The sequence below is a fragment of the Mustela erminea genome, chromosome 11 (genome assembly GCF_009829155.1).
Source record: "Mustela erminea isolate mMusErm1 chromosome 11, mMusErm1.Pri, whole genome shotgun sequence".
NCBI classification, from domain to species: Eukaryota; Metazoa; Chordata; class Mammalia; order Carnivora; family Mustelidae; genus Mustela; species Mustela erminea.
In genome coordinates, this window is record NC_045624.1 from 157,977 (window position 1) to 170,186 (window position 12,210).

General features: G+C 55.3%; 1 protein-coding gene across 3 annotated transcripts in view; it reads left to right on the forward strand.

The window, feature by feature from the left end:
* Nucleotides 1-324: 324 nt before the first annotated feature.
* Nucleotides 325-12,210, forward strand: part of VIPR2 (vasoactive intestinal peptide receptor 2) — a 55,130-nt gene continuing 43,244 nt past the window's right edge. For all 3 annotated transcript variants that reach the window (XM_032305236.1, XM_032305235.1, XM_032305239.1), the window contains exons 1-2: nt 325-568; nt 2,941-3,040. In XM_032305236.1, coding sequence (XP_032161127.1) covers nt 506-568; nt 2,941-3,040 — 163 coding nt within the window. In that variant the 5' untranslated portion in view covers nt 325-505. The remainder of the gene's footprint in view (nt 569-2,940; nt 3,041-12,210) is intronic.

Here is a 12,210-nt window from a genome sequence, read left to right on the forward strand (position 1 = left end):
AGAGGGTCACTCCCAAGTCGCTCTCCCGCTGACCTCTCCACGTGCAGCCTGGAGGCCACCGCAAGCCCTTCGCCTGCCGGCGCTCGTCCCTCTGCTCCGATAGCGGCCGGGCGCGCGGGGCCAGGCTGGAGGACGTGGGGCGCGGTGGGAGCGGGCGCGGGGCGGGGACGCGGGGCGGAGGGGGAAGCGCGCCGGGCCCAGCGGAGAGCGCGCCGGGCTGGGAGGGGAGGAGCTGGGGACGCTGGGAGCGAGGCCGAGGGAGAGTGGGGGGCCGCGGGGAGGAAGGGGCGCGGGGCGGGGCCGCGGGCGCCGGGGGCGGAGTCGCCGGGCGCGGGGAGCAGCCAGGCCGGCGGCCCGGTTGAGGGGACCAGGCGGCCTGCCCACGCGCTCCGGCGGCCACGCGGCAGCTGCAGGGCGCGCGGAGCTCCGACCGCCGGAGCCGGGGCCGGAGCGGGGCCGGAGCGGGGGTGCGTGCTCGGCCCATGCTGGCGTCCGCCGAGCCGGGATGAGGGCGCCCGCGCTGCTGCCGCCCGCGCTGCTGACCTGCTGCGGCTGGCTGCTCGCCCCCGTGAGTGCGTCCGCGGCCCCCGCGCTCCCGCAGCCCACGCGCGTCCTCCCTCCGCGGACTGGGGCGCGGCTCCCGCCCGCGACGCTCCCCTCCTGCGTCCCGGCGCGGGGCACGGGGGCGGCCCAGGATCCTCGCTCGTCGGGGTCCGGGTCCGGGTCGGGGGTCCGGGGTCCGGGTCGGGAACGGGGTGGTCGGAGGAGCCCCGGGACCCTCCCCCGCGGGCCAGACGAGGGCTCGGGCGGGGAAGGGGCGGCTGTCGGTCCCGTCCGCGTGGTCCCCGGTTTGCTGGAAGCGGGACCGAGTCAAGGAGGCGCTGTTTTGGCCGCTGCTCCCCGGGGGCGTGAGGCTGGGCGCGCGGGGCGGTCACGTCGTCGCCCCGAGCGAGGCCATGTCCCCCCGAGGGAGACCGGAGTCGGCCTTGTCACGGGCGCCGCTGCGGCCCCTCCTGGGTCTCGTCGCTGCTTTGTGTTTGTTTCGTGTTTCGGCCAAGTTCCCTTCGGACGCGCGCCGCTTCCTCCGTCGCGGCTCCTTGCGGGGCGCGGGGGGCGCGGGGGGCGCGGGGGGCCGGAGCACCGGGTGGTTCGCGACCGCGCGACCCGCTTCTCCGGCTCCCGAGAGCGCTGCCTTGTGTCCGGAGGAACGGTCGGCCCGGTTCTTGCTGTCCTCCGCGCCGAGGCCGGGCTTGCGCGTCCGTCCGTCCGTGTGTCCGTCTTGCCTCCGGATCGCGGGGCTGGAGCCGCGGCCGTGAAGCCCCGGACGCAGCTGTGCGGGGACGTTGTGTCTCGTTGTTGAGGGCGTGGGAACCGACGAAAGCCCCTCGTCTGGGCTGAAGGCCACCGGGTCTGTCCTGCGGAGGAACAGGGCTTAGGGAGAGCCTGTTAGGGGCGCCGGGGGGCTGCCTTCGGCTCGGGTCACGGTCTCAGGGTCCGGGGATCTGCGTCCTCCTCTCCCTCTGCCTGCCGCTCTGCCTGCTTGTCCTCTCTCTCTCTCTCTGTGTCAAGTAAATAAATAAAATCTTTCTTTAAAAAAGAAGAAGAAGACCCTTGTTAGTCATTAATGCTTTGAAAGAGCTGGTCGTCACAAGTACCAGGATTACTCCGGCTAACGCAGCTTTGATCCCTAAGGTGTCCCAAAGTCAGTCGTTGCTCTCCGTGTTCAAGAATGTCAGGAACCATAGCGTCTTTTTATCCCTTGACAAACATTTTGTAAAGTGAACAAAATTTTCCCAATTCTAAAATTTAAAGACCATGGACTTGTTCATACAGGAGAAGTACAGTCTGTCCGAAACGAGGAGGTTCTACAGTGGGTGGCTGTCCAGTAGTAATGGGGCGGGGGAGGACACTTCGTATCTTTTTAAAAGTGAGGGTAATTGTGGCAAAAGTATCAGCATTTACTTCTTTTAATTCTGTTTAGAAACGTTATATCCAGTGTTTGGATAGTAGGGTCAGTGAACACAGGTGGCCGTCACCTACCCAGAGTACGACAGCCTCCCAGGAAAAGTAAGATTTTCTTCAGACCGAGCAGGGCTGTGCAGCTCCAGCCTGCAGTACGAATACTTGGGATGGGGAGAAATAAAGAAGAGAGAACGTTGGACTTTCATAAAAGCTCAGAGACTCTTTTCTTCCAAGACTGAAGCGTGCGGCTCTGTCTGTTGCCGGCGCTCACAGGCGATATCACTGCCCCCACCCCTGTCCCACAGCTTTAGTTCCCGCGACAGGTCACTATGAGAAATCACCCACCTCTTGGTCGGGCGGCATACCACTCTTCCCTCTTTTCCCCTCCCTACTTACCCCTCTAATCTTTTTGAAAATCTTCTGCACACCAAACTCGAAAGTTTCAGATGTGACCTCGGGCTCTGCAAACAAGGTTATCCTATTAGAGGTCTGCCCAGCAAGTGCAGAGGCTGTCCGTAGATGAGGCGGGCTGGCGTCTGGGCTAGCGTGTGGGTCTTAAGAGTGCACATGTATGTACTGTAATTAAATCAAGGGCTATGAATGGAGGACTCAAATATTGAAAGATCATTGGATTAAAAAACTCTATTGCTGCCAAATTAGTACAAACAAAATACAATGTTAGTAAGTTGTTCATGTTAGTTATGTTAAGTTGTTGTTAACTTGTTTACGTTAGTTATGTTAGTAAGTTGTTTTCTGCTCAGAAAAAAATTCTGTTAGGTTTATATTTGTGTTATAAGTCTTTTACAAAGTAATTTTTTTAATGATGTCAGAAATATGAAGGTGATTGCTTTTAAGTGAGTGTTATTTGGGGAGCAGTTTAGAACCATGAGCAGTTTGTTTTGTTTTGTAGAAGTGTTGTTTGACTTTCCTCTTATGGTGAAATTTTTAGTTACTTCCGTTTTTTTAAACCTTGACCAGGTGAACAGTGTTCACCCAGAATGTCGATTTCATCTGGAAATACAGGAGGAAGAGACAAAATGCACAGAGCTTCTAAGGACTCAAACAGGAAAATACAAAGGTAAGATAGCCGCTTGGTGAGTACAGGGGCTCAGCTGGGAAACCGGGCAGGCTGATAGCTCCCCCTCACTATGAAAACTGATGTTTTAAAGTCACCTGCATCTTCCAAAACAAACAAACAAAAAAGGTCTGTTTACACTGCTGGGAGCCAGGGAATCCTTCCCATAATAAACTTTTTAAAAGTTGTTTTTATTAATATATAATGTATTATTAGCCCCAGGGGTACAGGCGTGTGAATCGTCAGAGTTACACATCTCACAGCACGCACCACAGCACACACTCCCCACTGTCCATCCCCAGCCGCCCTGTCCCTCCCCAAGCCTTAACCCTTACCAGTAACAGGACCCGTGGTTTGACATAAGAGCGAATTACTAAAATAATTTCATGAGCATTGTTATGCTTTGCAAAAGCAACTCCATTATCCATGGAATGAGTATTTTTATCTGATTTCTCACATTTAAAAATTTGAGTCACATCCCAGATGATTTTAGTCCAGTTAGGAATGTGGAAACACCAGAAATCAAACAGGGAAATGGGACTTTTGTTTTCCTGAAGACAGACCTATTGTGAATACAGCAGATTTGCTCACTTTACCTTCTCCAGGTCAAACCGCACACACTGGGACCGTTTGTACTCTGGCTAGGCACATTCACAGTCTGTAAATTCAGAAGGTTCTGTGATAGCACCCACATTCTAACAGAAGCAAAAACCTTTTGTCTTTCATCTTCATTCATTTTCAAGACAGAAAGTGAAATCAAAGACTACGTGTTAAAACAGGCTGGTGTCCTGCAGGGGGACTTGAGACCAGAAGTTACGCACATGGGCTTTGTTCTAGACCAGTGCTGCCTAGAAGAAATAGTAGGTGAACCGCATAGATAATTTTTAATATTCTAGTTACCCCATTAAAATGTGAAAAAAGGGGAGATTAATTTTAATATACTTTATCCAAAAATATCCAAACCATTATTATTTCAACTTATAATCAATATAAAATATTGATAAGAAACTTTGAATTTGTTTATACTAAGTCTTAGGAATGAGGATTTGATTTGTGCTTACAGCACATACACTGAGGACCCAACTCATTTCGGGTCCTCACAGCAGCCAGGGCCCCCACGAGGGACAGGACGGCTTCGGATCACTACTAAAATGGGCATCCTGTGCCCTTTCTAGTCCCCTGGGGAGCCTCTACTTCCTCAGCTGAAAAATGAGATCTCTGCAGCCTTAAAGATCTGTGATTTTGGCAGCACGTACATGGTCCCAAGGCCACATCTTCCAAATGATCTAGGGGAGTTCTGAGCAGGAAGAGGCAGATGATGTGGCTCACCCCATGGCTAAGGTGGGCTGAGCGTCCACCCTGCACAAAGCCGTGAGCTGACCAATTAGCCAGCTCTGAGGATAGATGAGACACAGGTCCTGTCAGCCAGCGCCTCAAGACAAAGCTATCATCGTGGCCACTGAGGTCCGTTCCCTTCAGTGAACATTAAGATATTTAGGAAAATCAATGCAGACAGGAGCCAGAATTTAGAGTCCTCTGGTGAGCGTCTGGTGAGCCCAGGCCCAGCAGCACCATCCATGAGACCTCCAGCTCAGAGACAGGTGGGCCAGCGCGCTGTCTGCTGCGTTCTCAGTAGGTGATGCTCGGCCATCCGAAGACGCCTGGGGAGTGAGAACCCTACCCCTCACACCGTCACTGTGCGGTCCGGGCACTGGTGTGCTCGGAGGCTGCCCACAGTGGCATTCACTCACGGGTACTAACTGTCCTCCTGGAGCCGCGGTGAACAGAACCATGTCTTTGCGGGGTTCATCTTCCAGGGTTCACGGGGCTCTGTGGCTGCCATTTCCTGCTGCCTTCTTTAGGCCATACTTCCCAGCCCTCTGCCACAAGCCAGGGGCACACGCAGACTGTCCCAAATGGGGAAGGGAGGAAGAGGCTGCCGACACCGCTGGCCCGGGGCCATCATGAAACCGCAGACCCAGCTGTACTCCGTTTTGTCCCTGTCGACAGGTCCTTACAGCGGCACACCTGTCCTAGCCTGCACCTGGGCGACGGCTCCCCTTCCCTCGATGCCCTCACAGCTGATGCTTTAGGGAAAAGCTCTGGGAATACTTCATGCTTCTTTCTTGTCGCTCTTTACTCCCCACGTTCATCAAGGACATCTCGTTAACAAATAGAACACTGGCACTAGTTCAGTGGGCAACAAGAAACACTTAACATTTAAAAAATAGCATAGGGCTCGCGACTTTCCCTCTGCGGAAGCTCCTCACGGTAGGCCTGGGGTTGGCTGGCTCGTGCACAGAGCAGCGTGGAGGGGCACCTGTAGGTCTGTGCCTGTGGCTTGCCCGACAGGTGCTGTGTGATGAGAAATGGGGCTAGTTCAGGGAAGCTAAGTTTTCTGCCATTATGAAGCAGGCCACATTCAGGGGCTTTTAAATGTATAAAAAGATTCTTCATTACTGGTTCTCTCACATAGAGGGAGTGTGGCATTAGTTCATTCAAAGCAATGTCCTTTTGGTTTTACTCTGTTCCAAAGACACAGGTCTCACCCCTAGTCCCTGACCAACCCTTCATGAAAATAAGGTGTTGGCCCAGGGCGAACTGATGGCCTTGTGGCTGGGCAGAGCCGACGCGTGGGGCCGTGGGGATGCTGGGGGCGACTGGCAGCTACTCCGTGCAAGCCTCGGTTGTTACTGTGAGGAAATGCAGATGCCAAATTGCCCAGCTTCCTATTTTCAGAAAATATCAGAAATGTAGACTTTACCTAAAATATTCCAGTTTATTAAAAGTTTGCAACTAGTTCTTTAAAAAAAAAAAGTTCTGCAGGAGACAGGCAGACCTCCTGCGGGGCAGGCAGACATTGCCTGGGAGCTGTCAGGTTGCTCTCTCCGGGATGTCTGGGCCCCTCAGGCCTCTCCCCACCATCGGACACACCTCTGGGGGGTCCGGACACCCTAAATGCTCAACAAGGTCTCCTTCGCAGGCACCTCCTGCCTGGGTTCAGAGTGGCTCAGGGGTGATCTGTATGAGATCCACATCAGACAGTGGGATGGCGACATCTAAGGGCAGAGTCTCTGAAAATCTTTCGTTCGCCATGACATCAGCTGGAGCAGAAAGAACATGGTAGTTTTGGATGAAGGTGTAAACGGTCTTCCTTGGTTGCAGCAGTCCAGAAAGACACGCTCAGTTTTCTTGCAGTGACGAGCATCTGTCTTGGATGTTTTCTTTTATGGAAGGCTCTTATTATTAATATTAGCTCTAGAGCAGAAACACCTGCGTGTGACTCATTTCACCTTCGGGCTTACAGGAAGAGCCTGCTACAGGCCACCTGCGCTTCAGGAGAGGAGCGGCCACGTGCCTGTGTCCTGGGCCTGGCCTCCCCTCGGCTTTCTGTGAAGAACAACTTGTGTTCTAAAGTCCGTTTTTCTGTTTGCTCGTTGAAATATGCATGGCTCAAATGCCAGAGATATAAATAGGAATGAGTTACCAGAATAAAGATACTGTGGATGAGGGAAACCAGAAGCCGAAAGTGAAGGCTTTCTGACCGGTGAGAAGAGGGTGTACATTTGCTTCATGGAATTAAAAGTGAGAAGGTCTGTAGTGTCTGCTTTTAAATCCTATAGGATTAAGAAGTTGCTGTGAAAACAGAAACAAGGAAAAACTAGCTTTCATTTTAGTGAGGTCACGCGGATAAATCTGATAGGAGTTCTTTTTCCTGGGCGCTGGGTCTAAAGCAAATGCAAACACACGAATCCAGACAGAAGACAATTTCAGTTCTAAACCCTTTTAAAGAATTCACTGTATAAGAAAAGCTTAGGAGCTATTTAGAGCTTTGTTGTTTAATATTGACTCACCGATAAGACTAACCTAATCCTCCTAATAGATGTATGAGGTGCTGTGAGGCCACCAGTGCCTAAAACTAGAGTGAAAATCCAGCCCTGTTCCCCGGCAGTGGCCTGTGCTGACCTGTGGCGGGCAGGGAATGAGTCAGCCAGTCGGGCTTTGCCCAGTTTTCCTGCCTGCGCAGAGTAGAGAGGAACTTTTGTGGGACTTTGTGGTTTACACCTAGATCTGGAGGGCCTGTGGCCTGGGCCTGCGGGCCTGGTCCCCCACATAGGTGGGACCCATGTTTTCTCGACAGCCCCACACCTGGAGCTGTCCCGTTCAGGTGCACGGCTGAAGGGGGTAGGTTGGTGAATGTTAACTTAGGACCAGGGCCATGGGAGGTGCTAGACTTTAAAACTCCCTTTTCTTTGACTTTGATCTACTTGTCAAGAGTGGTGAGGGTGAGGGGTTTGGAGTCTCCTACTTGCAAGCTGGCAGGTTAGCAAGGAGGCCTGCCAAAGGCTCGGGACTCTGGGTCCCAGGCAGACGTGGTTGCCCCCCTGGCACTCGGGCAGCTTGGGAGCCACGTTCGCATGGCTCCCTTCTCCCGAGTCCCCCGGGAGCAATGCAGGACAGCCATGGGACGCAGTGCCCACAGCAGCCTGTGTCACAGCTGAGGAGCCCCCAGTGTTCCAAGGAGGCTTCTGGCACTCCTGCCCAGTCTTTGCTCCAGAAAAAGATGCTATCTCATCTCTGTGCTCCATCCAGACGGAAGCAGTCTCTCCGTCCAGCAGCCGCTGTGACAGTGTCCCCAGATAGTCTGGAACAAAGCAGGTGCGCCGGGGAGAAGTGTCTCCAGCTCCGGGACAGTGGCTGCTCAGCGGGGCTGAGTCCCTGCAGATTCTCCGCAGCATGGCTCTGTGACCGCAGCTCGCTGTCCTGTGCCGTGCTGGCCCTGCGCCACGCTGTCCTCAAGGGGGAGACGACATTTTGTTCCCGTCACAGCCCGAGTCTTACGCAGTGCTTGGCATTTAAAAAGATGTTAAAGAAGGTTTTGCTGAACACATTAATGAGAATCTTCACATTAAAAACTAAGTGAGGTACCCCTGGGGCAAACAATACATTATATGTAAATTAAAAAACTAAGTGAACATGCACCTGGAAAAAACCCGTTCAGAAACACGTCTAATGACAGCTTTTCCCACTGCAGACGTGCAGTTCCCTGGAGGCAGCTGCCCTCCCCACGTGAGGCCCAGGGGAGATGCACATGGCCCCTGGTCTCTCCTGCGGCTGATAGAAGTGTCGTACCCTATGTCCTTACGCCCGTCTGCACTTTGGGTTCCTTTTTTGGTTTTGACTTCAGCAGTGTACTTGCTGACGGTTCTTTGCTGGTGTAATTACCCTGCTAAGAGCTGTGTAGTATCTCGTTAGTCTGTCCCAGACCCCTGGCCTCTTAGGGTAGCTTACGAGCCACGCTCTAGTGACCGCGTTTGTTCCTGTGAGTAAAACATCCCAGCAGCATTTGACGGTGGGCTTCCAGCCACTGATCCTGAAATCGTATGACCAATAACATCGTTCTCACAGCTTCATTTCTGTGTTCGTGTCCCACAGCATAGACGCGATTACGTCCCATTTTACACACAGTCCTTCCCCGCACCGCTTCGTCACAAGGGAACGAGGCTGTTTCGTGAATGGGTTCCCTCCCAGGAAATCAAGGGGGAGGGCGTCACCTCTTCTTGGATGCCTGCCCGTTGGGGTGCCTGTTTCTGCCGAGGGGCCCAGGTAGAGCCCTGCCGTCACGTGCACCCTCGGCTCGGAGATGGCCCTCCTCCCTGCAGAGTGTGCGTCCTTGAAGAGCCCGCCCCGTGTTGGTGACTTGCTAGTCCCGGTCCTCAGCAGACACACAGGTCAGGGCGCACACGGTCGTCTGTCCACATGAGTCTGAAGGGAGCTGCTCGGGTTGTCAGCGGGCAGCCCAGCGAAGAAGGCAGCGGCCTTTCTGGGGTCAGGACGATACCAAAGCCTGCTTCTTCCCTTTCACTCTCCCTCTGATGTAAGTTGGCCCTTGTTCTGATCCAGACTTCTCTGTGGGCCGATAAGTGAAGAGCCTGATCTGTTTTCCCTCCTAGTACTGGGTCTTCTCTTTTCTTTTTTTTAAACTAGATTTCTCCTAATTCTAAACTCCTTAAAATCAGCTAGTAGCCTTAGAGAGTTAAATAGCCAACTCATGTGGCCTTCGTATGGCTTCTGTCATGGCAGCAAACGCAGGCCCGTTCACGTTAGGTGTGGGGTCCCATCTCAGGGCTCCTCAGCTTCTTGGCACATAAGCATCTGCTGGAGAGACCTTTCCTGTCAGGCATAGACTGCAAACCTCACTGGGTGCTGAGGGCAGAGGGAAGGCGCCCAGCGTGCTGTGCCCCGAGACGTGGTGCGGGGCCCCATCTTGGGACAAGGCAGGGAGATGCGCACCAAGCCCTTGGCAAGGGAGCCGAGTCTTAATCGGGAAAGCAATCGTCAGCCGCCCTGTCGAGATGCATCGAAGTGCAGAAACCCGAGAGCGTTCTGAGCACGGCATCCAGGCTGTGGCAGACAGAGCCCAGGTCCCCGGTCCCACTCGGATGCTCTTTTTACAAAGTGACGTGTGGCATCTTAGGGTGAAGATGCTTTAGAAAAGACCTTCTCTCCTCTTTAAAGTCTGCTTCAAAGGGAAGGGAAGTTCCTTGAGCTCCACCATCTGTTAGCCGGGATGGATCCTCACCTCTCCTGCATCTCGTCATTAACTGTCAGCGCGTCCAGCCTAAGCCACCTCTTTGGATAAGGCGTTCCGACGGCCCACTCCAGCCCTCGTGGACCAGTGTCTCCTGTCTTCCGGCCGACAGCCGTGGTTTTGAGGTCTCAGGACAGGACCATCTTTCATTCCTGGTACCTCTGGCCTGAGTTTTGTCATCCCGGCCCTGGTGGGGCCGAGTCCGTTCTCGACTTCTCTGTGTGTAAGCGCAGCCCCGCCACACAAGCCGTGGTTTGTCCACGGGTGGAGACCTCGTGGCAAGGATGACAGGTGGCCGGCACAGTGACCGACATCTACACCCTGCCCCCCGGGGCGTCAGGCTGGCTGTGGCCGCAGTCCAGCAGCCGGAAGAGGCAGCGGCCCCCGCTCTGTAGCGGGCGGATCTGTGAGTTCGCGCAGCTCTGCCCTTCCCTGCGGCCGGAGGAGAGGCCTGTTTGCGAGGACAGCGGGGGTGAGGCCTGGCGGCGTAGGGTCTAGGGACAAGGGCAACATGTTTGTCCTACTGTCCCCCCAGCACTTCTGCTCTGTCCTGTGAGACCCTGGGCTCTGTGCGCTGGGGCACGAAAAGATCCTCGCAAGACTGTCTCCTGGCTCCACGACACACACAGGGTTTCAGAGGAGGGAGTGTTTTTCCGGGGGCCGGAGCTTGGAGAGGCTGGCTTTGGACATGCAGTAAGGGAGACACGTGTGTCAGGGGTGCCGAGCCTTAGCCTGGGGTGGGGGCTGGGAACAGGGACGGGAGAGCAGAGTCGCCCCACAGCCTGGACTGCTGAGAGTGCGGAGCCGAGGAGGGGCTCTGAGCCGTGGGGTGTGGGGTTCGAGCCACGCTTAGGACAGCTCAAGAGGCAGAGGCTTCTGAGAGGAACAAGGAGTGTGGCCCCGGGAACAGAGAAGCCTCTGATAACATGCGGGTAGGAGACGCTGATGCCGGCTCCGGAGGGCGATGAGAAGAGCCGTTTGCACGGACCGGGGCAACCAGCTGCCCACTGCAGAGTGGTGGTGACCAAGCAGGTCCCCACGGCTGGGTAGAGGGGGCAGACTGCCCTGGAGAGACCCCGGAAAGGCAGGAGGCCCAGGACAGGGTGGAGGAAGAGGCACCTTGGGTGGGAGCCCCGAACGCATGTGGAAGCAGAAGGGAAGAGTGGGCAGGAGGCGAGCCCAGGGGCAGACCTAAAGGTAGAGGCGGGCGGGGAGGGCAGAATGAGGAGGGAGAGGGCTTTATGCACGGGACCCACAGGAGGCTGCCCTCCTGGCTGGATGGGGGGCTGGAGGGCTCACCAGAACCAGAGCCCACAGCACTGACTGGTGGACACCCCGGGCCCTGGGTGACTTGCACACCTGTCCTCTTGTCCTGCAGACCTTGCTCAGGGCCGTGCCTCCCACCCAGCCCAGGAGGGGGCCCCCACAGGGTCCGGCCATAGAGCAGCTAGAGACCCTGTTGGCGTGGGGCCACGGGGCCCAGTGTTCCTGTGCCTGGGGGGGTCCTTGCACACGTGGTCACACCCCGCCGGCCGTCTGCCAGGCTGTGTACGAGTGTGATTTGTCTCACTCATCCTAACACCATAGGTCTATGTCCTGTAGTGATCCCAAGTCACCCAAGTCCTGACCATGAATCCGTGGAAGATTATCCTGGGGTAACATGGCAGGATTCCCTGAGCTTCAAGTCTCTGCGTATCTGCCTGTACCTCTCTGGCCCGCGCAGACATTCCCGCGGCCTCACGTTGTCACAGACGTTGGGAGGAAGGCTTTTGAAACTCTGAACATTTAAGGAAAGAGGGACACCTAGGTGGCTCCGTCAGCAGACCGTCCAACTTGGTTTCCACTTGGGTGGTGATCTCGGGGTCGTGAGATCCAGCCGCACGTCTAGCTCTGTGCTCAGCAGGAGTCTGCTTGGGATTCTCTCTCTTTCCCCCACTCTGCCCCTCCCCCGGCCCATGGGTCCCCCCCACCCAAAATTACAGAAATAAAATCTTTAGGAAAAAAGAGGAAATAGAGGCTGTTCACAAAAGGTCACGGCAGCAAACGTCGTAGTGAGGGAAGGCGTGCGCGTCTGTACACGATTTATCACGCTCCGGCGTTCCTGACAGACGCTGTTTTAGGGCCTATGTAAGCTGCCCGAGGCTGGCCAGGCCCGGCGGCCTGAGGAGGGGAGTGGGCGCTGCTCCCGCCACGGGGGGACTGGCAGCCCGTCCCTGAGCATCAGGGCCCGCACAGAGTCCCACTCGCAGGCACCGGGTTGGCTCAGGCTCAACTTGGAAGACAGTCCGTGCTCAGGATTTATTGGACTCAATGTTTTTTTTTAAATATGTAGGTTCAAACTGGACCTCTTCTTTGAAAAATCCTTTTGTTCATTTCACAGCCTTGGTTAATTCTGGACTTGGAGTGTTGGTTTGGTGTGAGCTCAAGTCCCAGAGTAGGACTCCCTCCGACGGAATCCACCTGCGCTGCCAACCCCAGAACACAGCTCTCTTGCCCCCGACACAGACTTTGAAAGGATCCGTCTTCACAGGCAGTCCTGCGGCCACGGCCCAGCCGACGGCCACGGCCCAGCCGACGGCAT